This window comes from Rhinopithecus roxellana, chromosome 6 (genome assembly GCF_007565055.1).
Source record: "Rhinopithecus roxellana isolate Shanxi Qingling chromosome 6, ASM756505v1, whole genome shotgun sequence".
NCBI classification, from domain to species: domain Eukaryota; kingdom Metazoa; phylum Chordata; class Mammalia; order Primates; family Cercopithecidae; genus Rhinopithecus; species Rhinopithecus roxellana.
Window position 1 is genome coordinate 55,522,088 of NC_044554.1, and position 27,303 is coordinate 55,549,390.

At 38.8% G+C, this 27,303-nt stretch overlaps 1 protein-coding gene across 3 annotated transcripts in view; it reads left to right on the plus strand.

Annotated features, from left to right (window-relative positions):
- DGKI (diacylglycerol kinase iota) overlaps positions 1–27,303 on the plus strand; it is a 467,119-nt gene that overhangs the window by 220,668 nt on the left and 219,148 nt on the right. For all 3 annotated transcript variants that reach the window (XM_030932674.1, XM_030932675.1, XM_030932676.1), the window contains exons 7-10: positions 5,614–5,685; positions 9,169–9,285; positions 19,753–19,827; positions 20,291–20,389. In XM_030932674.1, the coding sequence (XP_030788534.1) occupies positions 5,614–5,685; positions 9,169–9,285; positions 19,753–19,827; positions 20,291–20,389 (363 nt within the window). The remainder of the gene's footprint in view (positions 1–5,613; positions 5,686–9,168; positions 9,286–19,752; positions 19,828–20,290; positions 20,390–27,303) is intronic.

A 27,303-nucleotide genomic window follows, 5' to 3' on the forward strand; every position in this document is an offset into this window, starting at 1 on the left:
TTTCAGTTAGGTTGGTGTGGATCTGTACCTGGGTCATGTGAAGGTCTCAGTTGCTCATCTGCTTCCACGGGTGGAACGCCCCAACATCACAGTTGTTTGTCAGTTTTGGAGGGTTGGAAGCAGTTACATTGAAACACCACAACCACTCTGAGGTCTTCTAGCAAAGTGAAAATGGAAAAATTTTCTTGACACTAGTGTGTACCAAATCACTATGTTATTGCTATCCCATAGGATACCTTTATATGTGGTCCAACAGTTTCATTTTAAAATTTTCAATTTATTTTGGTAGAAATTTAACTTTGCCATTAATTAAACTTAAGATAAACATTTTAGAGATGAAATATAAAATATGTAAAAGTACTTTTTTCAAAAATCATAGGAAGTATTTGTGCAGAAATGTTTGGAGTTCTGTGTTTTAAGATAAATATTAATGAAAGCAAATTGAGTCAGTCTTATTTTATAATTCCGTGGGTTTGTCCCTTGTAATACTTTATGAGCCTTGGACATGCTAGTGGATATGGGAGGTTTATTTTGTTGTTTAAAGTTTTGGAGGCAGGAGGAATATCAGCTCTTGTGTTGGATCAAATCAAATCAAATAGGGAATCAGCCTATGGTCAGAATATTCTCTCACCCCAAACAAAGTTAAATACAGAAATAATGAAATAAATTCAGCTTATTTTAAGTCAAGCCCTTTTTTTCTGGTTTCAGCCAAGGCTGTAAAACTGAGTGCCATTTGGTACCTGCCTTAGATGGCAGAAGAAGTCAGAAGGCAACAAAGCTTTAGTACTCAACAAATCTGGTTTAAACTTTATTCCAAAGGTTAAGTTTGATTGAAAAATCCCAAAGAACAAAAAAATACCTAATTCCTTAATGTTCTTGGTATTTTCAATTCTGAAGTCAGTTGGATCCAAAGCATCTGACCTCCCATCCCTATTTTCCTCTTTGACAGTGCTGAACTAAACAGCTCTTAAAAATCATAGAGTCAGTTGAAATTCAGTCAGGGCATCTGTCAGTACCATAATAGCAGATTTGGGCCAACATTTAAAAATGAGCAATTTGGAATCTGGTTCATTTTGGCATGCTGAGAGCCTGGCCAAAGTATTCCCGTAGCAGGTGGTTTAATGGGAACTTGGTTCGTAAAGGCTCTGATGTGCTTCTATTTATGTCTCTGTGTTAGATGATAAGCCTGAAGCTATGGTTGCTGTGAGTCTGCCAGACAAGAATCTAAAACAAAGCACAGAGTTGATTACCACTGGGCTCATTGCCAAGGGTCCTACCACAATACTGCATAAGTGTAGTGCCCAGTGCCCCAATTGTGATTGGCCTTATTGTTTGTTTCTCGTGTCGGTCTAGCTGTCAGTACCACAGTGGATTGTATCTGTTCTCTCCCAGAAACCAGACGGCTAATATTTAGTGGTGAGGTGGGGCTAGATGCACTTACCCTGTATCATAGAGTAGAGCATCACTTAGTCACATATTAGACACCAGAAAGCTTTCTCAGCAAGATGGTGGAAGAGGTTCCTGTTCATAGATCTTGGCAATAAAAGCACTCCTTAGTTTTATATAAACACACATTAAATACATAAATAAGTAAAGTGTTATAAAGACTTTTAAATGCATGGCCTCATTTGATGCTTATAACCACTTAGTGTTATAGGAGAGGTTTCTATTATTATTCTCATTTTCACATGAAAGAGGAAGTTAGAAGAGTTAAGTGATTTGCCTAAGATCACTCAGCCAACAAGAAGATCCAAGAATGATTCTGAGCTTTGCCATCTCTCCTCAGCTTTTGTTTGATGCGCAGCCATCTGATATCTAAGTGGAGAGAATGGTGGCGTGGTGATTGCATTTAAGACTTATAATGATAACTTTAAAACCGTAACATTTAGCAGACCTCTAGTTGTGGCTACTACTGCTGTCGTGCCACAAATTCTAGTGTATTGATTTTTATCCATGCAGCATTTTAATATTGTGGACTTAAAAATGAACATTAGAATCCTACCATCTTTGCAGTGTCTGTAGGGTTAGTTTTTTTGCCTGGAAGGATGCTGTGAGGAAATATATTTTCAGGTGGCTTGGGTAAGGCTTATAATGTCTGGATAGCATGAAGTTGGTAATTAGATCATGATGGAATAGCAGCAAACTTTTTTGTTCAATTAATCAGAAAATATCATGGCATGCCTATGATGTTCAAAGAACTATGCCAAGTTGCTAAGAACTGTACAAGGACTGACTGCCTTCAAAGAACTTACAGTTCCATTGGAGAGATAATACATGTGTACACAAAATAACCAGCCACATAGGGAAGCTATTTATAATGGCAAGGGTAGGTACGAGGCAAGGCAAACCTGTACAAGGAGAGATCACAGTGAGTTGAGGTGATTTTGGGAGACTCTTGTAGATTTTTTAGTGGAAGCCAAATTTAGATACTGTATATGAAATGGGGGTAGGTTTCTAGATGGTATGTTGGGAGTGAAGAAACAGCCATATATAAATAAGTAGAACTATAAAAGAATAAAACATATTGTGGATATGAGTAGACCTGTCTCACTCTGGACAGGAATTTATAATACAAAGGAGTGGAAGATAGATGTCAGAAAATTGATGGGAAGATTATGGGTGGCCCTGAATGCCTGCATGAAGAGCTTATTCTGCTAATCTGTAAGGAAAGGAGGGTCATTCAAGTATTTTGAATGGGAGGCAGAAACTTAGAAAACATCATTTTACCTGGTGGCAGTGTCCAGGATAGAGTGAGGAATAAAGGGAGAAACAGAGTATCAGTGGAGGGACAAGTTAGAAAATGGAGCAAAAATCTGGATGGGAGGTGACCATCAGCAGAGCGTGATACCAGGCTGGACAGAGGCAGTCGGGTCTCACCTCGGCTTCTGCGGTGGTTTTCTTTCTTCACACAGTAGCCACAAAGTGTCGCTGTAGCCTTTTTTTGCTTCCTGAAAAATGGCTTGGGGGATGATGAGGAGCTTTTCAAATGGCTGCAATGTGAAGTCATTTCTGCAGTTTTGGTGCTATCTTATTTCATATCGAACAGTTTAGCAACATCTTTGAAAAGACCTGCATACTCAACCCTTTGGCCCTCTAGACTCTGTGTCCTCTTGTAAGCTGTTCTCTTTAGGCAGTTGCAACTCTCAGGTGTTGGGGACTGTGGGGGCTATTGCTGCCCCTGTAGTAGTAAACACACGGACATCAAATTGCAGCGCTTAAGTTTGTGTGTGTGTGTGTGTGTGTGTGTGTCTGTGTGTGTGTCAGAAGCACTTTTTTTTTTTCCTTGGGAAAAGATATTGTCATTGACAGAAGAAGAAATAGCAAGAGTCATTATCTGGGAGGAGAGGAGCGTATCAGGGGTCCTCAAGACCACCCCAGGTTCAGTGATTCACTAGGAGGACTTACAGGACTCAGTCTGTAGTGCTAACATCAATAGTTTATTACAACACAAGAATACAAAATAAAATCAACAAAGGGAAGGGCTCATGGCACAAAGTCTGGAGGAGGCCAGGCAGAAGCTTCCAAGAGTTCTCTCCCAGGGGAATCACACAGGATGTGCCTAATTCCTCCAGCAATGTACTGTGAAACACATGTGGAAGGAATATGGGACTCAGTGTCCAGGGTTTTTATTGAGGCCTTTTTACATAAGCACCCTCTGCATTGCACATAATAAAATTCCAGACTTCCAGAAGGACAGAAGATACTCAGCTTAAACTACATTGTTTGCACAAAAAGTTTCTTTTCTTTTTTTAAAAAACATTTTAATATAGAGACAAGGCCTTACTGTGTTGCCTAGGCCAGTCACAAACTCCTGGGCTCAAGCGATCTACCTACTTCAGCATCCCAAAGTGCTGGAATTACAGGTGTGAGCCACCATGCCCCACCTGTGCAAACAGTTTAGGCCCAATGAGGCACTCTTAACTGTGCTGACAATTGGAGAAACCTTCCTGAAATCCAAGTTCCCAGATGCCAACCACGGGCCAACCTTGCAAGCAGCTTTTCTTTACTTTTTAAAAATTTTTTATTTTATTATTTTTTTTGAGATGGAGTCTTACTCTGTCATCCAGGCTAGAGGACAGTAACACGATTTCGGCTCACTGCCACTTCCAGCTCTTAGGTTCAAGCAATTCTCCTGACTCAGCCTTATAAGTAGCTAGGATTACAGGCGCCTGCCACCAAGCCCAGCTAACTTTTCTATTTTTAGTAGTGACGAGGTTTCCCCATGTTGGCCAGGCTGGTCTTGAACTCCTGACCTCAGGCGATCCACCTGCCTCAGCCTCCCAAAGTGATGGAATTACAGGCATGGGCCATCGCACCTAGCTGCAAGCAGCCTTTCTAAGAAGTCTGATTTGCTATGTTAACTCTTTTCTGCACAGGGAGTGATAATACCACTTAGGTTTTTGAGAAGGAGGTATTGATGGATACATTTTTCAAAACCCAGGAGAGTCTGATCTGAAGGTCATGTCTCTGTAAGTGGTAGTTGAGGTTGGAGCAAAAGTAGTGAAACCAGTCCTGGTCGTCTGTCCACATACAGAAGACTGGAGAGGTAGAAGAGAACTGGGACGGTGTGTTAGGAAATCAAGAGAGGAAAGAGGTTCAAAAGGAGGAAATGCTTGGTAGTATATAAAGTACTGCAGATGGGCAGGGATTATGGGCACTGAAAAATGCCATTGGGACATCATTTAATAATGTTGTAATTGATTTTCAACTTAAAATTATCTGTACACATTAAGTCAGACTTATTTAGCCAGTGCCTTGAATAGCTTTCCTGCCTATCACATCTTTCTGTTTTCTTTGGATCACCTTACAAAAACTCTGTTTTAACATTTTTTATTGTGGCTTTGAATTTTTTGTTTGGGTTTAGATTTCACAGGCAGAGGGAAATGGATGAGCTTTGGGAAGGCTAAAAAAATTCTTTGTGCAATACTACTTATTTCTCTCTGGCCATTATTTAGGGACAGCAGCAGCCGAAAATCACCTCTTCTTGATGGAAAAGTTATTCAGTTTGTTCCTTTAAGAGGATTGGGTTTACCATTTCACTGATTTCATCATTGCTTCCTGGTAAAGACTAAAAATTAAAAGCTGCTTGTTTTGAGTAGAGACATCTCAAGGGGCTTATGAAAGTGTCTGAATTTACTACTACACCCTTGGACTTCTCCAAGACCCTGAGTTCCAGTTATTGTCTCTGAAATTTCATTTTTTTTTTTTCTGGGTTCTCAGATGCTAAAGGTGTATAGAGCCTCTAAGATGAATGATTTTTGTTATATGGAACCATGTGAACCAATAGTGGCTTTTCCTTTGGTTGTAATAAAAATATATCTGAACTACATTTATTTTTTCAAAAAGCTCGTTTTGTGTGGCTGACTTTGAGCAGTAGTGGGCTAGGAAATACCAGCACCTCCTCTCGCTCTCACTCGAAATGCTTCGGGAATAGAAAATCATCGCAGACAGAAAGTGGAGAGTGTGGTGCTCAATGTGGCATTTGCAGTTCTACTTCCCTCCAGTGGTGGGTGACAGTTCTGGCCTTATTCACGTCATTGCACTTCAGGAGGGCAAATGTGTGCTGTAACTGAGTTGGTTTTAAATTCTCTGTCTCTTGTCCTAATATCCCAGGGCTTCCAGCAAAAGTTCTCCTTCCACAGTAAAGAGATTGTGGCTATCAGCTGTTCCTGGTGCAAGCAGGCGGTAAGTTTGGGATGAAATAAAGCAATGTGGGCTCATGTTTTGTCGGAATACACTTATGTCATTATTTGAGTTCCTGCCTGGAAGTAGAAGGCATTCCTAATTTAATGTATTGCTTTTCTCATATAGGATCCTTGGAGGAAGAAAGACAGATTGAAACTATAGAACAATAGCATAGATGAACTGGTATACACTAGAGAGATAAATTAACTTCTGTATTTTATATACATTGAAGCTTGGGGTCAAAGACTAGAAAATCCTCCCCTAATTCTAACACTGGGACTAGAATTGAGGACTTCTTACTCCACACTTTCCCCCCGGTGCCTCTATATTGTTGAGAACTCTTCCTATGGTAGGAAGGTGCAACATTAGAAGCAAAGCAACATACGACATACGAGGTCCCTCCAACACGGGTGGACACGAATCCTGGCTCTTCTGGTTTTAATGTTTAAAGTGCATGACTTTTTATTTTGGGGCTAAGTGTGAGGATAAGAAGAGTGGTTCTTGTATGCTTTTTTAGGTTTGGATATTGTCTGTATGCTCACTGAAATGTAGCTCTTTCTTATATATTCATTAGGATCTGATGGTAACGTCCCTATTTACTTTTCTTCAATCTACCTTTTCCTCCACTTTATTTAGAGCCTAATTCCTCTGTCTGTACCAGATGCTACATTTTCTTATTTGTTTGTAACCGTGTACCTGTGTGCCTGTTCTTTCTTTTACCAGATAACATATAGTCTAACCCAGGTGTTGGCAGACTACAGCTCATAGGCCAAGTCTGGCTGCCATCTATTTTTGTAAATAAAATTTCATTGGATTGCAGCCATGCCCAGTTATTTATATATTGTCTGTGGCTGCTTTTTCATTTATGTATTGTCTATAGATACTTTTGTGCTACAATGGCAAAGCTGAGTAATTGCATCAGAGGTGGATGGTCCCATAAGCCTAAAATATTTACTCCCTGTGCCTTTATAGAAAAAGTTTGCTGATGCCTGCTGTAATTTCTCAGTCTCCCTATTCTTTTTAATAAGTTGGAATATATAACCCCTTCATTGCACGGGGGACCTGCAAAGGAAAGGCTGTGGTATCTTGGTGGGGTTAAAGGTTTGCAGAAAACTCATGCCACTACACACATCATGCTAAACACAGGCCATGGGGCTGGAACAGACGTATTTAGTTGAAACATATGAAATTGACATATTGTGAGTCAAAACCATTTAAATTTTGGCAGTTCCATATAGTTCAAACTAATAATATCTCTAGCCCCTACGTGTCAGAAGAACCTGCCGTCACTAGATAGAGACTCAGTGGTCTGGAAAGCTCAGTGTCACTGCATCACAATCCTGCGACATTTTTTATTCCTGGCATTTTCTTTCACTTTCAGTTAGTTGTTGCATAAATAATCATTGCACATCTGTTCAAGAATGTGTGCACAAATATAAGGCCATCCTAGATCTTGAATGAAACTCTTTACCAGCAAGGCAATATCTCCATTTGCGGTGCAGGGGTTCCCAGTGCTGCTATCTTTGTTCCTGGTTCTTCTAATCTGTTGAGACCCCACTGGTGGGGCAGCCTTGTGGGCGGCAGTGTGCTCAGATCGGCTGCATCTGCTCCTGCCCTGTGCAGCTACCGGGCTGTGGTGAGATGGTCTATCTAGATTCAGTTAATTTGGAAACTCAATCTCACTTTACAATGAACATGTGTGCTCTCTTTCTATTAATCTGTAGTCCAACTGAATCACTACAAAGGACAACTTTCACCTGACCATTGTGGTAGAGCTTTGGTCAGTTCCACATATCTTTGAATTTCCCAGTTTCCCACATTGTAGGGGGCGATTTTCAGTAGGGACGATAGACACAAAAGATTTGAACACAAATTACAGTGGTGATGTGTTTTCACAGTCCAGGTGAACCCCTTCTAGGATATTTGATGTCAGACAAGCAAATAAATATGTGACCCTTTATGGTACAGGAGAAAGAATATGGGATTTGGGACCTGGATTTCCAGGGATGCGGTTTTGATTCCATCATTTAAAAACTGTGCAATCTTGGATGTACCTCTGAGTCTCTAGAGTGGAGATTACTCAAGTATTCATTGAGAGACTTGACGTAGGCAGTCTCTGCGATCACTAACATTTTAGAAATGCAGTGGTCATACTTTTGAGGGTTTATTTGAATTGCCAAGAAGAAAAAGCAATTTTTAAAGAAGGTATTCAAATGTTAATAATATTTCTCTGGTATATTTGTTTGCAGATAATAAATAACTGGTGGCAGACAGAATTATTAATTATTTTATCAGTATTTTATACACAACTGCTTGATTAATAATTAGCCACAGGATCATAGCAGATCTTGAAGACATGAAGACATGAAAACAAAAACCTCTCTAATGTTATGTAATGTAATTAGAGTGACCATATTTGCCAGATTTTTTTGGAGACAGTCCTAATTTGTGTTTGTGTTTTCAGCATAATTATTATCAATGATACTTTTTATTTTTAACATTGTTGCAGTTAAAATGCTAAATTATATAGTTAGGGGAAGTATAATCTAAGAAGAAACTGAGGTTAAATTTTTAAAATCACTATGATTAAAATTTAAGGCCTATAATTATTGCATAATGTTGATTTTAGTTTTCTTTTTCAGAAAAATAAATGTTACTACACACCACTATCACATTATAGTCACACAAAAGATGGTTGAAAACTTGACTGGCCTAAGGTCACCAGTCTGAGTGTCACTGTTGGGGTATAGAATTAAGACCCTTATACTGTGGTATTGTTTCGATCATTAGCCTACATTCACTTCCTTTCAAAAGCAAAAATCACTTTAGACTTGCCAAGAGTAATAGGGTCATTGTATATTTTTTAGCAGTCCCAGACAAACCCAACAGAAATGATCTCTTTGTACTTTGTTACTTCTGAGATTTTCAACTCTGTAGAACAGACATCGTGCTTCTTTCCTGCCCTCTCTAAACTGGAAAGACAACTTGGGAGGATTTATATCTATGATAGGGAAAGGAAAGGCAGGTGGTAGGCATTGCCTTTCTGTCTGTTCATTTCCTTCTCAACGTTATCTTAAATCAACCAAGTCCATGGCCAGTACAGGTCAAGGGGAAGTGTGTGTGAAAATTTTGTGCAAAATCAGGATTAATAGAACCCTCCAAGACTCTAAAACTTTTATGTAAATATTCCGTGCAACAATTAGAAAGTTTTAGTAGGCTTCATCCTGCTAGACTGATTTCTTGTTACCAATGTTATAAGTTTGTAAACCGGAATAAATTTGAAATCTGGTTTCTAAGCTCCTGGGGCTGGCTGGGTCGTGATGAGGAAATCATGTCCTCAGTGTATGTCTGTGTGTGCATGTGTGCATGCATATGTATTTTTGTGCATGTAATGAGTGTGTGTGTGTGTGTACATATTTATCCCTTCTTGCTGCGGCATTACTCTTTGACCAGAATTGTTTACTGGCCTGTTTTTCTCTTTAGTTTCACAATAAGGTGACCTGCTTCATGCTGCATCACATTGAAGAACCCTGCTCCCTGGGGGCTCATGCTGCTGTTATTGTCCCACCCACTTGGATCATTAAGGTGAAGAAACCTCAGGTAACTGCCAGGACTCTGGTGCTGCTGGGCCAGTGCAGAGAAAAATGAACTGCTGCTTCGTGCTTTTCTCCCCAGACTAGTCTTTGGGTTCCTATGACCTTGGTTCACTCATCCCCAAGGCCCTGTGCTTAGCTTCCACAGTTCATCCCATTGGCCCATCTCTTTCCCCGTGTTGGGCTCTCTCATGGAATCAACCTCTGCATCCTAATGAATTCAAAGTTCTAGAGCAGGAATGTTGCCTCCTCATTCATGTGCTAATGATGTTCTCTTTGATAGGTGCTCTTCCAAGTTTCACTGAGTACTAGTGGTGGGTACAGCTGATGCTTATACAACTCTGTTCTCTTCCAGCCTGGGCATCCCCAGAGGGTCAATGTGAGGGCGAACTGTGCAGGCTTCATGGTTTGGTTAAGATTCCTGCCACTTCCAACCTAGAAGGCAGACCATGAGTCATGACCTTCCTGAATACACAGGCCTGCTTAGAGCATGACATTTATTTTTTCTTAAGGCAAAGTAGAATTTATTCTCTTAATATCTAATCTCATTCTGTGTTCTCCCCAATGCACTTCCTGTCCTTATGAGTCTCCACCTCAGTATTCAGGGAAAACTTAGTGGTTTCTTGGCAAGGTCATAGTCTTTGAAATAAAATGTTTCTGCCTTTGTACTATACATCCTTGACAGTTAGCTTCAAGTTATGGGATGGCAGATTTTTAATGCTATGGGAAGAAAAACTGTACCTCCCTTAGGGTGCAGGTACTTTAGGAAGTCTTATCAAATGCAATACCTTTAAATGATATGGTAGCCCTACTTCCTGTGGTCTCCAGACTCATCACGTAATTCATTCTTGTCGACTCAGGTTTATTTAAAAACTGGTGGATCTGGGATACTGTTTTGCTTTGTGTAGTTTATATAATGTTTAGACTCTGTTGATGAGTAATGTTTAGGAATAAAATTATAGTCTATGGAAGCCCTTGGGATATTTATTTCCAGAGGCAAGTATAGTATCTACATATTAAAAAATGAGGAGCCTAGTGCTTCATTTTATATTTTAGAACCAAATGCCAAGATATGTTAAATGAGTTGCCCAAGGTGATAAAACAAATTAAATATAGTATTGCTATTTGAAATTCAAGTGTACTAAATTCCAGTTTTTATTTTTAAATCTCTTTAACATTTCTACTTTTAAATTTTTTTCTAAAATTTGGTAATCTCTCCAAGTCTTTACATTAAACATTCATTCAGTGAAATCCACATCCTTCCATTGAAAACTTCGATTGTATCAGGAAGGCTAGTTTAGTAGGCATTGCGATAAAATACATGATCCTTACTCTTGAGAATCTTGTTTTGAAGGGGAAGCTTCATGAAGAAGATGGGTTTTGTTCTGCTTTGTAAAAATGGGTGAGATTTAGGTCTGTGGAGTAGAGAGTGAGTAGCAGGCAGGAGAATGGCACACAGGCACAGGTACTGTGTCCAAAATTATATCCGTCGAACTGTGAGTCTAGTTTGACCAAAGTGCAGGATTTATGCAGAGGGTGTGTGGGAGATGAACACACAATTGCTCAGGCCTGACTGTGGAGGGATTTTTTTTTTTTTTTTTTTAAATAACCGTGAACTTTATCCTGAAGTAGCAGAGTTCCTTTTAAGCGAGGAGTGATAAAGTGTATATATATATATAGTATTTTAGAAAGAAACAAGTAGCAAGAGTGTGTAGAATAGCCTACTGGTGTGAGAATTTGGAAGTCTGCGGACACACCAGTTAGGAAAATCAGGAGATAATACCAGTTTGTAGGGAAATTGCAAAGTTTACTTTTCTAAACCTTAAGAAACCCTTTTTTATGGAAATTTTCAAGCAAATGAAGAAAGAGAAAGATTGTAATGAATCCTCTAGCCATCGACTTTTCTGCCATTCTTTTTCATCTGTCTTCTGCCACGTCATATTTTCATTTTATCAATTACCTTTTGCTTTTGGGATTCACATGCAGCTGTGAGAAGCAATACAGAGGAATCACTTGCACCCTTCCAAAATTTCCCTTCTTGGTAACATCTTGCAGCATTATAGTACAAAATCACAACCAGGATATTGACCTCGATTCAGTCAAGATACAGAACATTCTGTCCCCACAAGGATCCCTGGTGGTCCCTTGTCAAGAGCCACATCATCCATTTCCTTCTGGCCTCACCCCGTCTACCCCATCTTCCTGGAAGTGGAAGCCCCCTCCTTTTTCTTTAACTAGAGTATTTTAAAACAAATCTTATACAGCATACCACTTAGTCTGTGAACACTTCATTATGCTTCTGTAAAAGATAGCACTAAAAAAACCCCAAATGCCACTGTCTCAGTCATGTTAATAATCCCTTACAGATTTTTCCTATTGTCTAAAATATATCTTTTTTTTACTGTTTTTCAAGTCAAGATCCAAAGTTCACAACTGCCTTTTGTTGACATAGTTCTTAAGTCTCCCTTAATTTAGAACAATACCCCTTCTTATTTCTCAGGCCACTTACTCTTTGATGAAATTGGGCTTACTTTACCCATAGGATTTCCCATATTTTGATTTTGTCTGATTCTTACCATGTTTCCAAATTATTTCTCTTATTGCCCATATTTCTTGTAAACTAATATTTAGACACAAAGACTCAATTATATTTAGGTTTTTTTTTTTTTGGTAAAAGGGATACACTGGCAGTGCTGTGTATTTCTATCACATTGCCATCACAGGGAGAGGATATCAGGCCATTTCACTCTCAGTGACGCTAAGATCAATCAGTGGGTTCAGGAACTGTCATCCTAATCCGTCTGTCATAAAGTTCACCATCAGCTTGCCATCCCTTGTTATCTATCAAAGATTTTTGCCAAAGTCTATTATTGCATTAGGGGTTGCCAAGGAGTCGTTTTCCAGTTTTCACCCTTTTTAGCTGTGATTTTTAGAAAAGAGACCTTTCCTTCATCCTAACAAATACATGACAAATGTTTGAGTATTTGCCTTTATTTGTAAGTTTTCAGAATAATAAGCTGATGCCTTAGCAACCCTTATAGGATGTAGTAGTGGTTGTTTTTTTTTTGGAGAGTATCATTATGAAATTACTTAATGATGTTTTTATGTATTATGTGTTTCTCAATACGGTGTCATCATTCTTCTTATGTTCATATTGTTTCACCTCCAACCAGTTGGAATCTCTTCCACGTGGAGTCTGTCTCCATTTGTTATGAGCCGTGAGGTTCCGAGAGCTTCCTTGGTTTTAGGAACAATACCATGCCCCAGGATCATTTAATGCATTTCCTGTCCATACCTGGAATCAGCCTTTCTCTAGAGTCTTGGTTACTTTTAATGGGATATGGGATTTACAGCTCACAGTCTGGATGCAAAGTCCAAATTCATTATTCAACATGTACCTTTTTCTTGCCATCTATGATTCAGGACAATGTAATAATAATAATAATAATAGTAAGAAGAGCTAAGATTTTTATGTGTTGGGAAAATTTTCAGTATTTTACATTCAGTATCTTATTTTATCATCATAGTACCCTATGGGAAGGTATCCTGTTATTCTCACTCTGTATCTGAGGATTGTGAGGCACAGAGAAGTCAAGTAAATTACCCAGGGTCATACAGTTATTAAATAGTTTGAGATGGGACTTGGACCCAGGAATTTTGATTCCGAAAACATGCTCTTATTGGTATGCCACAGTGCCTCACTGTCTTTCTGTAGCCAGCTTGCTGAATCAGATGTTTTACAATTTCAGTAGCCTTTCCGTCAAGTAAGTTAACCAGTGAACCATAGTGTAGTTAAAAGCTGGTGTATAGTGAGCTTGTGGGGACAATGCAGCAGTGGTTAAGAGCTTTCTGACTTTTGAGCCAATACTACCTGGGCCCATAATAACCTTGCTGTAGCCACTTAACTGATTTATGTAATACTGAACAATTAAACTCTTCTGTTGAAACTCTTCTGACACCAATGTTAAATTCTATAGACATAAAAAACAATGAGGAAGAAAACAAGGAGAAAAGTCATTGTGTCTGTGACCTGTTCATAGATGACAGTAAAAACTCTAGTTTATAGTGTGTAGATCATGGGTGGCAAGTTTTTTTTTGGAATGAAGTTTCGCTCTCATAGCCAGGCTGGAGCGCAATGGTGCGATCTCGCCTCACTGCAACCTCTGCCTCCCGGGTTCAAGCAATTCTCCTGCCTCAGCCTCCTGAGTAGCTGGTATTACAGGCGCCTGCCACTACGCCTGGCTAATTTTTGTATATTTAGTAGAGACGGGGTTTCACCATGTTGACCAGGCTGGTCTTGAACTTCTGACCTCAGGTGATCCACCCGCCTCGGCCTCCCAAAGTGCTGGGATTACAGGCGTGAGCCACCATACCTGGCCAATGGGTGGCAAGCTTTTAGCCATGACTTGGAGGTAGATATATTAGAGAATTCATTTAAGACATTGGGAAGTGACTAACAAATGGAAAATTTGGAAGGTAGGTGGAGAACAGCAGAGTAAAATGTTTTTCCAAATTTGAGGATTTACATATATATATGTATATGTTTCTATAGTCTATCATACTGCTTCAAAATAAATAATAGAGAAGATGTTCTTAATTGAATTCAGTTAATGTTTATTTAACTACATTCAGAGATGCTGTTGTATGCAGTAGAAGGTCCAAAGATGAATCAGACGTGATCCATTTCCACAAAGAGTATACTCAATAGTGGGGAACATAGCTAGAACTATCTAAGTCACTGGGCAGAGTGTTTGTGGATGTTGAAAGAGGAATTCAGCCATGTGTAAATCCTTAATAAAAGAGTGCCTCCTGCTGTCTCGGAAGATTTACTTTTTGGTCAGTATGCATCTTTGGGAGAAACACACATAGGATGGCGAGAGGAAGGGGCCAGACAGGTTGCTTGAATCAGCCATGGTCAGCATCCAAGGTGGTCTAGCTATCCAAGGTGGAGAGTGGTCAGTGCTACCTAAGATGTATAAACACAGTGTGAATATGAAGCAGTATGGAGCATTTTCGGTCATGGGGATCAGGGTAGGCTAAATGGAAAATATGCCATTTGTGGTTAGCCTTAAAGGATGTAGGCAGTGTCAGTGAAACAAGGGCTGAGAAGGACAGTAGGAGTTGATAGAACTTACTGAGAACAGTGAAGATGGATCTTTAAATAAAGTCAGCTTTATTTGGGATATTTGTGTCTAAACAAATGACTCTAGAGAGGAGGAGTAAGGGAAATCTATTTGAGTGTATTGTGGCCAGGAGACATGGTTTATAAAGAGTTGGAATTAAACTGCATATTTCATTTTTATTCCACGAGCAACTGTGGAATTGGCAGCTGTGTGAAACCTTGATGCTAAAGGGAGTGAGGGCTGCTTGGGTGATTTGCTGGGTTTCATCACCTCATTATTTAAAGAGATGAAGAAGTTATTTTGTAGAAATAAAAAGATAATGGAAGATAGATGATTTTAAATAATTCAAACGAAAACCCAAAATTTAAGAATCAAGCCTGAATCTGTTGATATATCTGAAGGCCAAGTTATATTTAAAGTTACAAACGTCAATGTTTCTCTTTTGGACTGAAAATATCACTAGGCAATATTTTGATTGGACGGGCAGGTTAAAGATGTTCAAATACCTGTGCATATACTGGGAGCTGACGGATTGAGACTTATGTGAATTTTCTGTGGGGTCAAGTTGCAGAAGACCACAGTTGAGAAAGCGTTCACAGAACTTATGTGTCATGAGATGACACCATTGGAAAAAATATTGTGCACTCGATCCCCTAAATTTTCCAGACTGTCCCTTTCTTGTAACTTTCTCATGAATCTCACTGGACTTCTCCTATCTTCTAAAAAGAAGATAAAATGGATCCTCCATGCTCTTTCCTTAATATAGCCTGTTGTGACTTCATAATACTGAGTGGGAACAAGCTGGAAAGAATAATAGGGTTCAATCTTTTATTGTTTAGTTTGCAGTAACGTGAGCAATACATAAATATGCTCCCTGTAAAAATTAAACATTTCAGATAAGAGAGTCTCCTTTCACCAGCATTTAAAATGATAAGCATCTCCCCTGTCTCTTCCTATGATATATGCAGAGTTTTTACTGTGCATCTGCGTGCATGGAAATGCACCCACAGAAAAAACACAGAACCACTTTGAGTGTAAGGGTGTGTGTTTTTAATAAATCGTTCTTCACACAATGCTTTCAAACTTGCCTTTCTTAGTAAAAAAAAGATTCTTGGGGAAAGTCCATATTACTATATGTAGACTTAACTCATTTTTTAAATTGCTGTATATATCGCATGCTGTGGATATATCCCAGTTTATTGATCCATCTGCCTACTGGTGGATATTTATATTGTTTCTAATGTTCTACTTATCAACAATGTTGCAATCATTTCTTCCTAGCCCCGTATGAGCTTTCTTCATAATAGTCTCCGTTTTTTTGTTTATCTCCTCTGGTTAGATAATCTTCTTAAAATACTGGGAAACCATGAAATGTAATAGCTAATTTTGTGCAAGGACCAATAATATCCTGTAAATTAGCCTCAAAATTGCCCAAACCATTTCCTTTGGTGAATTCTAAAGCTTCATTAGTACTTGTGATTTAGTCAAATAGGCCTGACTGGAGCTGTTCCCACCCTGTCTGTAACTTTTGGAATAAGTTTTCTTTATCCTTCTGCCTGCCCATCCTCAGAGCAGCCTTTGTTCCCTGGCCCAGTGGGAGCACAGCAAAGTAAGAATGCGCTTTCATAGACTGAGTCCATTACTCTCTCTCCTACTGTCTACCAGAGTTTTGTCCAGCATATGATGGGGGGAAGACTTTATTTGGGATGACACAGAAGAGAGAACAGATCTCTTCTCTTGAGATCTGTTATTATAACCAGTCATTTGTGATCTTATAACCTGGAAAAATCCCGGAAGACTAGTAAGAAGTAGTTAAGTTGCAGTCATAGTTGAGTGATTTACCCACAAGTATTTCTTAATAGCCCAGCAAGGAGTCATAAGTAAGATCAGGATTTTGTTGATAGGATTATTTCCGTGCAAGGTAAAATTATCCTGGTATGAAGTACAGGAAAACAAAAAGCCTTTAGGTCTTTAACAAAAGAGCAGGCACAGAATGTCTAGGGGGCGACTACTGTTGGAATCAGAAGAATGCAAAAATCCAAATGAGGGTACAGCACTTCACTGTGTTTTTAGTGTTGATCTTTTAAAGCGCATGCTTTGTATCACCAAGTTAGCTACCCTTGATATAATAGAGATGCTTTGTTTTGGAACATAGGACAAGTGTTAAAGGTTTCTTGCATATATCACTAACAATTCTACACAGTAACTTATTGACGTAATTTTGCCATTCTCGAAAAGTGTGCTCTTTTGTTTAACTCTCTCAACAATACTGACCCAGGCAGGATAAGCAATCCTGTAGATTATCGAGAGTAGGTGATTTATTTCATCATGGTCAAAACATATACAAAATCTGCCTTCACACCCATCTGTTTCTAGAGATAAAGATAGACACATATTTATACAAAATAGAGATATGTATTTATACAAAAATAGAAGGGAACCATGGGATTTTGAGGTGTGCTGTGAAATTCCTACTATTTATCTTTTGTGTTTGACTATCCGTAGGGCTGTAAGCTTACTCAGAGCTCACATAGATGCACCCAGGTACTGTAAGTCAACCACTGTGCTTGGTCTCTGCCCTGTTCTTGTTCTGTGAAGTGAAGAAGGCCTCAGATGCATTTGGTTTGGTGAGGCTAGAAGCACTTGTATTTGCTACCTCTGTGTTAAAAAAAAAAAAAAAAAAAAAAAAAAAAAAAAAAAAAAAAAGTCCATTTTGTGTGTCTGTTCCCTATAAGAATTGAGTTCTTTGCCTGCTCTGTTTTCAGACATCAAGCCTTACTTTAATGTGTTTTTCTAACTCTGTGCTCCCCATACATGCTTGATCATCAAAATCACCTGAAATACTGTGAGTTCTATGGTCAGACAACTTTAAGAAGCAATCTTAGCCTGATGTGTTAGATCTGTCTCTTGGAGTTTAATTGTGGAGTCCTGTCAAGGACCCAGGTCCATAGCATGTTCCTGCAAGCACTTGGTATCTGGCATTGCTCTTGGCAGTAAATGAATTAAAACTACAAATAAGTTAGGAGGCAAGCATCACTTCCCAAGGATCCTTTCCCAAATCAGGAGAGGCTCAGTAAGTGCTGTGAATCATAGTAATATTTATTCATTATTTCAACAATGATTCCAGTGTATACTATATGCCAGGAATTTGTGCTCAGTGCTGGGGACACACAGCTGAGAATGAGGCATTGTTTAGAATGAGCTAACATTTACTGAAGTGCTTATGGTGGGATGAATACCCAGCTAATTGCTTCACATGCCTTTGCTGGTTATAACTTCATAATTGTCCCATGAGGTGGGTAGTGTCACCATCATTTTAAAATTAAGAAACTGTTATTTCAGAAGTTTGACTGACTCGGCCAAGGTCACTGATCTCATAACAGGGAGATTCAGAGTCCATACCGGACGTATATTCCTGTCTCTGTTCATCTTCTGCTTAACACAATCTATGTGTCTCCACACTTTCCTCTTTCTACTGCCATCACTCCGTGATAGAATTGCCTGGTGAACTTTTAAAAAATATCCTTGCCTGGGCTTTTCCCGAAACAGATGAAAGAATAGTTGATGGGGCCCAGGCATGAGCATTTTTCAAAGCTCTCTGGGTGATGCCAATGTGTAGAGATGGTAGAGAAGCATTTCGAGCATTGTTAATTGACATCGAATACATACTGCTCCTGCCAGACTCATGGTTTCTAGCATTCTTCTTAGATCATTTGGCTGATTAAATGATTAATGATTCCAAATCACCTTTCTTCCCTTTTAAACAAACAGAAATCTATCAAAATATAGCAAATACTTTCATAATGCAAAATGTTCCTCAGTGAGGGACATGATAAAAGACCCATTTAACTGGGAATTTAGAAACTTGAAGATCTATTTTCAGGGGGAAGTATAGTCAACAGTGAGTGATGAGGAATGACCTGGGGTCTAGAGCACCCATGAGCTCCTGGATCTCTCTTTTTCTGGTGTGATTCTGAGATCCTGAGATCTTTTAATCTGATGGGGAAAGAAAACCTTGGGACAGATAGTAGTTTTTGAAAATTTCCCTCAACCCTGGTGAACACAGGTCATACATCAACTTATTTTATTTCCCCCAAATCCAAGTCAAAGTAAAATAAAAGCTAAATAGGAGCTTACTAATTTGGATGCCTTAATATATGTACTTTATACTAAAGATTATTTTGAATGCTCAAAAAAAAAAAAAAAAGAATACATTAAAAAGTAGAAGAATAGACATTTGCATTTCTTGAGGCTGTTGGACAACTTTACTCAAACAATGCATGCATATATACTTATGTAAACTTTTGATTTAAGAATTCTGCGTTTCTTGCTGTCAACACTTTGTTAAACATCTATTATATGGTCAGTAATATCTTGCCTTTTAAAGATAGCAGTCTAATTGATCATTGACTCTCCACTAATTAAATCTGTTTTTATCTTGTCTTCAATCAGTGGGTTGTGACTGATCCCTATGACAGGTTCTACTCAAAGCATCTATATCAAATGTTAAGAGAAAATGGTTAGTTGAAGTAATCACAATATTGTGGTCTATAAAATTTCTAGAAAGAGAAAGACAAAGTAAATTTGGGGGTCACTGTATTTCAACAAGTTTGAGGCACTTTTATGAGAAGAAAAAAATCAAGGCTACCCGGGAGGGGGGAAACTTTTTAAACCATTAGGTCTTTAGACAGAGAAAGAAAGAACAATGACTTCCACCTCACTGTCATAGTGATTTAAGGTGAGTATTATCTTTGCATTTTGCAAGTCAGACAACTGATAGGACAGTTGGATCATAAATTTCTGGTAGGGTCAAGAGTCATTTTATGACTATTACTAGAAAAGATCATTACCAAAAGAGTAAACTGAGAAAAAAAACCCAAAAAAACAGAAAAACAAAAAACAACAACAAAAAAAGAAAAACATGAAAAATGGCCTCCTTTTTTACATTTCCACATAGGTGATCTCCATACCAGGAGATGAACTTGAACTTGGTTGGGCGGGAGACGAACCTGGTTGGGCGGGAGACTGGAGCCCCTCAGAGAATTTGGGATTCTTCCATTTTTACTGGGAGGGTTGGCAGGTATAACATGTGTTGTTATGTGAGTCCATGAGAGCCTCTGGGGTTCTTACTCCCTGCCTCTCCATGTGGTAGAGAGTCAGTCGCTTACTCTGAAGCACTCAACTGATTTCTGTCTGTGGCTTACCCATGAACAGTGGCTTGGAAGTGTGAAAGCATGAGAAGCATGCAGTGGAATAGCATGCGCTGCCGCCATTTTCTACTTGGTTCTGCATGGGAAAGCTCCTGGACTGGTTGCCTCTGGGCTCAGGCGTTTTTCTCTCTCTCCCTACAGAACTCACTGAAGGCTTCAAATCGGAAGAAGAAGAGAACAAGCTTTAAAAGAAAAGCCAGTAAAAGAGGGATGGAAGTAGGTGTTTCAGAGTTTTATTCTGAGGAATTTTCACTTTCTTTCCATAATCTACTCTGCCCTATGAGATCAGATCTAAGTTGATTTTTCTGATCTATCTTCTACCACTGCTTTCTCCTCACTGCACTCTAACCACAAGAGAATTCTTTCTGTTCTTTTTAAAAAACAAACACTCAAAACTAACCTCTGCACTTGCCTGGAAATGTTATCCCCAGGATGATGATGATGAAGATCAAAACTAATATTTCTGGAATATTTGGAATTTACAGAGTAAAATAAAAAGCCTGGCTTAATTCTGCGGAGCAAATGATAACTTGAGATACTTTCTTCCAAGTCTTACATGGAAGTCATGTTAAGAGTCAGCCCTGGGAAACAAAATGTAGGGTTTTTCCACCTCCCTTGCCTTGGGGTTGCCTTTCAAGCCATGGGTGTGTATCCTAACAGTGCTGATTGCTTCTTTCAGCAGGAAAACAAAGGTCGTCCTTTTGTGATAAAACCCATCTCTTCTCCTCTCATGAAACCCTTGCTTGTATTTGTGAATCCCAAGAGTGGAGGCAACCAGGTGAGTCATTTTTCATGATTTTTAACTGAGAAGTTTTGATAAGTTCTTGAAGACACAACTCTCACGGCCAATTAAAATAGTACCACTAGGATCCCAAGCTTTGGAAGACACCGGTTTCTTAGGAACAAGGTTATTGTTTCTCTGATAGCTTTACACATTACAGGGCTGGGTAAAACCTAGATGTTCTATAATTTGTCTGTCTGCTTCCATATAAGACTATAACAGAGGCACTTAAGAAACCTAACTACTGACTTTTTCCTTACAGATTTTCAAGAAAGGATATTCCAGAATTTCTCTTAGTTCATATGTTTCAGGATTCCTCAATTCTTGTAGTTTGGAGGTCCTTTACCAACTTCTTTTTATTTCTTTCTGTTGCAATTTAGATACAACTACTTTCGTCCCTATCCTCAGAGAAGAAAAAAGGATGATTTGTAAGTCATGATAATCACTACCAAATACCACCAATATTATAGAAAATATCAACTTCTTAAGGTTTCATTTGGCCCTAGTCCAAATCCAATAGTACAGATACTTATCTCCTTTGAGAATAAACAAATTGACTTAGAAAAGTTAAGTCTAAAGGCATGCCTAAAGTCACACTGCTCTTTAAAGACAGAATTTGTTCTTGAATCCTGGTCTTTGTCTCTTCATCCCATTCTCCTCCCACTCTCTGAGGCTTCTTATCAATACTCTTCTATGGGCTTTAATTTTCTGTTATTTTCATCTGAGTTGGGATGAGAAAATATTTTCTTTATCCATGAAGTATATATTTTACATTTTGAGACAAGATTCCTTCAAGTTTTACAATAAACAACTGGAGATTTGAAACCCTTTAGCCATCCCATATAAGGAAGATAAGTTGTATAATTAGAATTGACTTGACCCAATGGTCCAAGATGATGTTCTTATTACTAAAGACAATGGGCATTGTCTGGAATGTATTAATTACAATAAAACTTCTCTTATGGGAGCTTATGATTTAGATGAAATATTATGCCTCCTTTCATCTCTTCAAAATTCTCAAAAGCTTATGATAAAAATGTGTATTAACATTTTGGAGAACAAGGAAAAGAAGTTTGTGTAAGCAAATAAACCATTTGCTTTCAAGACCTGCATTTTTGAGTTGCTGAGAGATCTTTGTGGAGTAATGATGGCAATTCTAAGACATCATTAGAGGAGGACCTAGACATGAGTTTCCTTGAAATGAGGTTTAATTTTCCCTGAACCATACCCACTTTCTTAGGCTAGTATCCCTATGTCCTATCAAAGGTTATAGATGCAGTTGGGAACCATGAAACATGGAAATGTAATTGGTTCCATGATTTTGGCCACCTGAGCACCACGTATTAATTAGTTTCAAATATATTTTGTCATGACAGTCCACATATAAGATGCATTTATTAAATCATTTTAAGCTGTCTTCCCTAGGGCACACAGAAGCTTGTAAGTTATCTATTTCTTTAAGGAGCTGATGATCCAGTTAAGACGTAGCCTGTTCCTATTCCAGTCTATGTATAAATTATTAGTAACGGGGACTTCAGAGATTGTCTAATATTACTTCCTATTTCACTAAATAGAAAAGAGAGGTCAAGGAAGCTTAAATGAACTTTTCTAAAGACATCTTGTTTGTTAATGACACGAAAGGAACAAATGGAAAATAATTTAAGCAACATTAACTGCATGTGACTTCTAAATTGAGTGGCTCAGACTGCAGTGCTATGGTATTTCAGAGGTAAGCAGTGACTTGGGAGTGATAAGTAAATGGTGTCATGGACATGGCTGAAATCAAAGATGGACACTACTTAGTTATGCAGAGGAGAGAAGACTGGAAGGACTGTCCTTTTCCTGCTCTTTACTGTGGCAGATTCCTGTTTGGCAAATTCTTGTTCATCCTTCAAGGCTCAGTGGCGCCTTTCTGAACCATTTCTGGAGATCAATCGTCCTGTCCACTATGCCTCGATAGCCCTTGGTACACATTTGCATGATATGAACTGCAACGTAACTGCTCTATGTGCATCTTCACTGTTGGGATACAGGTCCACCATTGAATCTGATTGCTAGAACACAGCACATAGTTAATTAATTGTATAATAGGATTAGAAGAACAGATGTCATGATGCCGATTATTCATTTTGAGGACAACATGATGAGTGGTGCGTGCATATTAAGTTTTTGGAAATGTGATTAAAGATCAGAATGATCCTATGGAATCATGTCTCCAAGAAACAGGATACTTCGTATTGAAGACTATGGATTTATGCAATGGAAAGTAGTTTTTGTGCTGTTTAAAATATTTTAGGTTAAAAAACCTTTTGGCTTTTGAACAGAGGAGTAATATGGTGGAATTTAATGTGCATATGACTCGGTTGGGAATCGTGTTACAATGCAGATTCTGCTTCAGTAAGTCGGGGTGGGCCGGAAGATGCTGCATTCGTCACAAGCTCGCAGGTGCTGATACTGCTGCTCAGAGAACCATACTCTGGTTAGCAGGAGCTTACTGTGATCAATAGAAAAATAGATATTTTTTGTTAGATCCTGAGTTTTGCCTTTTCGTAATTTACTTATTCTATTCACCCGCTTTTAGCTATAAAGCATGCCTGTCTCTTTCCCTCTTTGAAACTTAGGCTTTAGACTTTTTTTTTTTTTTTTTTTTTTTCATTTTCAACTTGCTTAGTCTTGTTTTTTAAGTAAATTACTGGGCAATATTGCCACCTACTGGCAAGAAAAATAGCTTTTTTTCTTTATATAATATTTTACTTGTGTAAGGAAAACATTTTGAAGGAATGTATTGGGATGAACATAAATAAGGACTGCTTCTATGTCTTTCTTTTAAGAAATTCCATATTTTAAAACTCTTTAATTTTTTTCTAAATTGATACATTATTTTTTGTACATACTTATGGAGTACATATGCTATTTTGATACATTTATGGCATGTATAATGGGTATTTAGCACATCTGTCACCTCAAACATTTGTCGTTTCTTTGTGTTTGAAATATTTCAAATCTTCTAGTTATTTTGAAAGGTACGATATACTGTAGTTTAGTATAGTCACCCCACTGTGCAAACACTAGAACCTATTTCTTCTATGTAATTGTATGTTTGTATTTACTATCCAACCTCTGGTCATTCCCTGCCCCCACCACACCCTTCCCAGCCTCTGGTAAGTATCATTCTACTCTCTACCTCTGTCAGATCCACTTTTTTAGTTCCTCTACATATGAGTGAGAGCACGCCAATTTTTGTCTTTCTGTGCCAGGTTTATTTCGCTTAACATAATGACCTCCAGTTCTATCTTTGTTGCTGCAAATGACAGGATTTCATTCTTTTTTATGATCAAAGACTATTTCATTACATATGTGTACCACGTTTTCTTTATCCATTCTTCTGTTGATGAGCACCTAGGTTGTTAAATCTCTTCTTTTAAACTTCACAGTAGTTGTCTCTTTGTTTTTCCAACACTCTTAAGGTAGAGATGACACTGGGTGTTTTGCAAAGCTGTAGAGCTTGGTAGCGCTGCTGCTATTGTATTATTGGGATTTGAATTATTTGAGGAATCAGGGACCAAAATTTCAACTCTTTTTTTTTTTTTTTTTTGATACGGTGTCTTGCTCTGTCACCCAGGCTGGAGTACAGTGGCACGATCTCAGCTCACTGCAACCTCCACCTCCCGGGTTCAAGCAATTCTCTTGCCTCAGCCTCCCAAGTAGCTGGGATTATAGGCATGTGCCACCACACCAGGCTAATTTCTGTATTTTTAGTAGAGATGGGGTTTCACTATGTTGGCCAGACTGGTCTGAAATGCCTGACCTCAGGTGATCTGCCTGCCTCGGCCTCCCAAAATGCTGGGATTACAGCACTGTGCCCAGCCAAGAATTTCCACTTTGAATACCTCCTTCTGTGGAAAGAGGTAGTAAGTGGAAGATAAAGTTTACTCCGATGCAATCCCCTCCTGTGTGTGGAAACTTTCGAGTACTAGAGAAATAGGCCCCCTCCCTTACACTTCTGTTTGCCTTAATGTCAAAACTTAGATTTATCTTTGAGGTCCTGGGCTCATTAGCATATTTCTGAGTTCTATAGAATCCCGTGATATTTCTCAGTGTTTCCTGCTTTCACACTGTCTCTCCCTCACGTTCTCTCATGACTTTCTCTTCCAGTGACCTAGACTTTAACTTCAGGGTAAAGCAACGTTTTGACCTCTAGGATGATTCTAGCTGATCATCCCCCAGAGCTGAGGGATCCAGACCCTGGCTTTGCACGCTGTTCAATGTGGAATCCTAGGATAGAGGTATGGCAGGAGTTGGATCCTTGGATTAAAGGCCCCAGGTCTTTATCAGTAGGGTGATCAGGGAAGAGGTATCCAGTCTGTGGACAGACTCATGCCAGCTGAGTTTACACCACCATCTGGGAATAGGCTTTCTCAGACTAGGGCCACCCCTCCTAAGTTGGGGGCCAGTCACATCAAGGTGGGGAGAAGGGGAAGACAGAGTAAATAACTTCAGATGAGAAATTTTAGTCCCAAAACTGTTTCTAAATAATTGGACAAACAACTTTAATGAAGTAGTTACTTTTCTGCAGTACTGGAAACTTCACAACCAAGTGATAATTCAAGGATAATTACATTTAGATAAAAGTTTAGGCTCCTAAGGTTTAGAGTAGGCAGGGAAGAGGGCAGAGGGCAGTCAATAGATGAGGACACTTGTCAAAATCTAACCTCAAGATCTTCTTGTCCAGCCAGCCTCAACAGATGGAATTAAAACAACCAAATGATGAATCTATGAAAAGTCCTATTTCTGAAATCATAATATTGGTGGGAGAACTGGGCAGCTAAGACCCAAACTAGCCCCTGTGATAGGTCTGGCTTCTTAGTCTGTAGCCAGAGTGATGCATAAAAAAAAGTCAGTTTGGAGAAAAAAAAAAAAAAAAAAAAAGGGTGGTCTGAATCTCTTAATTAAGACTTTTCAATGACTCCTTGTTTTCTATAAATCCCAAGCTCTGAAACTTCTTCATCTATTTGGGGTGGAAAGAAAGAGTTAACTCTACTCATTTTTCAAGACACATTTCAGATATTTTACTTACAATGCCTTCTAATCTCTCAACTTGGGCTAAGAGTGTTTCCTCTGGGCACTCATCCTACTCAGCAGACATCTGTATCAGAGAAGTTCTCTTCTTTAGTGAATTAATTTATTTTGTTTTGCTCTCCTTCCAGTAGATTCTGAGATCCTGATGGTACACATGGACAGAGTAGGGGCCCAATACGTATTACTGAATAAATGAGGCATTCTGTTTGGATTGTTTGAAGCAGTTTGAAATAATTATTTCTTAAGCCCTTCCTCTCATTAATGTATTTTTCTCAGGCCTTTCTTATTGTCTGGGCAGTTGTTCTTTCTGTAATGTAGACAATGCCTGCATGATATAAACCAAGACTTAGTAACATAGCAGAGTTTCAGCCTACACTAGAGTTATGGTGCTTTGATGAAGATTGATGTGCTGTTTGAACGGATCAATTCTTGATTGCTTCTCCACACCCCCAACAACTGTCATTATGTTTTCCTTTATAAAGAATGCACAGAACTTCCTTCTGAGAGCAAGATCACCTCTGCCTTGTTCATCTGCGTATTTCTCTGTATTCTCTTACCTAAAACTGTGCCTGTCACATAGTAGGTGAATGAATGACTCTTGTTAAATCCAGCCACTTTTTGGGAATTTGTATTCTCCTGTTGCACTCCCTCGCCAGTACCTGCTGCTTGGAAGAATAATGTTCTTTTCACTCCTTAGGAATACCCATTCTTATAGTATCTAAAAAAGTTCTGTGGTCAGTGAGGTATATCTACAACAGCATGCATGGATTGGGATTGGCATATAAGCTGTTTTTTTTTTTTTTTCATTTAGAGAAAATTAGACTCTTGCACAAAAGTTGCAGTTTTTGTGTTTGGCATTCATGTGATAACTATGAGAGTGTTGGAGACTTGTTAGTGAGTGACAGGTGTCTAAATGAGCAGATTTAATCCTACTATTGAGGAAGAAACAAATTACTCTTCTCCTGGTGAATTAATATTTGTCTAACCATTCAGTTACATTTAATAAATTACTTCTATTAAAGCTTTAAAGTGACTTAACCTAGAGGTAACAGCAGAGTTAATAGAATTCGTTTAAATGTGTGAGTTAGATCTTTGTTTCTCCACCCACTAGGTGGAGCATTTTTTCAATGCTTTCTTTTAAACACTTACCATTTTTGGCAATAAATACCATATTTTGGAAAGAAGATTACTTTTTAAAAGATGTAGTCATATCATGCCTGAATGTCAACTTCAACAGGGTAGCCATGTCTGGCTATGCAAATTATCTCTACACGATTGCAGGGATGTTATTCCAATAGATTGCAATAGAAATGGCACCTCTGCGGCCACTCAGACCTTTTAGAGAAATTCAAGTTAAGGAAAACAATCTCTCAATGCCTTTTATTTTTATTTTTTGGAAGATGTTAATTACCTAGTAATGTTTGCATGATAGGGAGGCTGAAACTGAGATGTGCATTCTCCTATAGCAAAGGTGGAAAGGAGTAATTAACATCAACAATTCAAACTACTCTAGGAATCTAAAACTGAACACAAAATTTTCTTTTCTTTTTTCTTTTTTTTTTTTTTTTCCTGAGACGGAGTCTCTCTGTCGCCCAGGCTGGAGTGAAGTGGCGTGATCTCGGCTCACTGCAAGCTCTGCCTCCTGGATTCACGCCATTCTTCTGCCTCAGCCTCCCGAGTAGCTGGGACTACAGTTGCCCACTACCACACCCAGCTAATTTTTTTGTATTTTTAGTAGAGACGGGGTTTCACCATGTTAGGCAGGATGGTCTCAATCTCCTGACCTCGTGATCTGCCCACCTTGGCCTCCCACAGTGCTGGGATTACAGGCG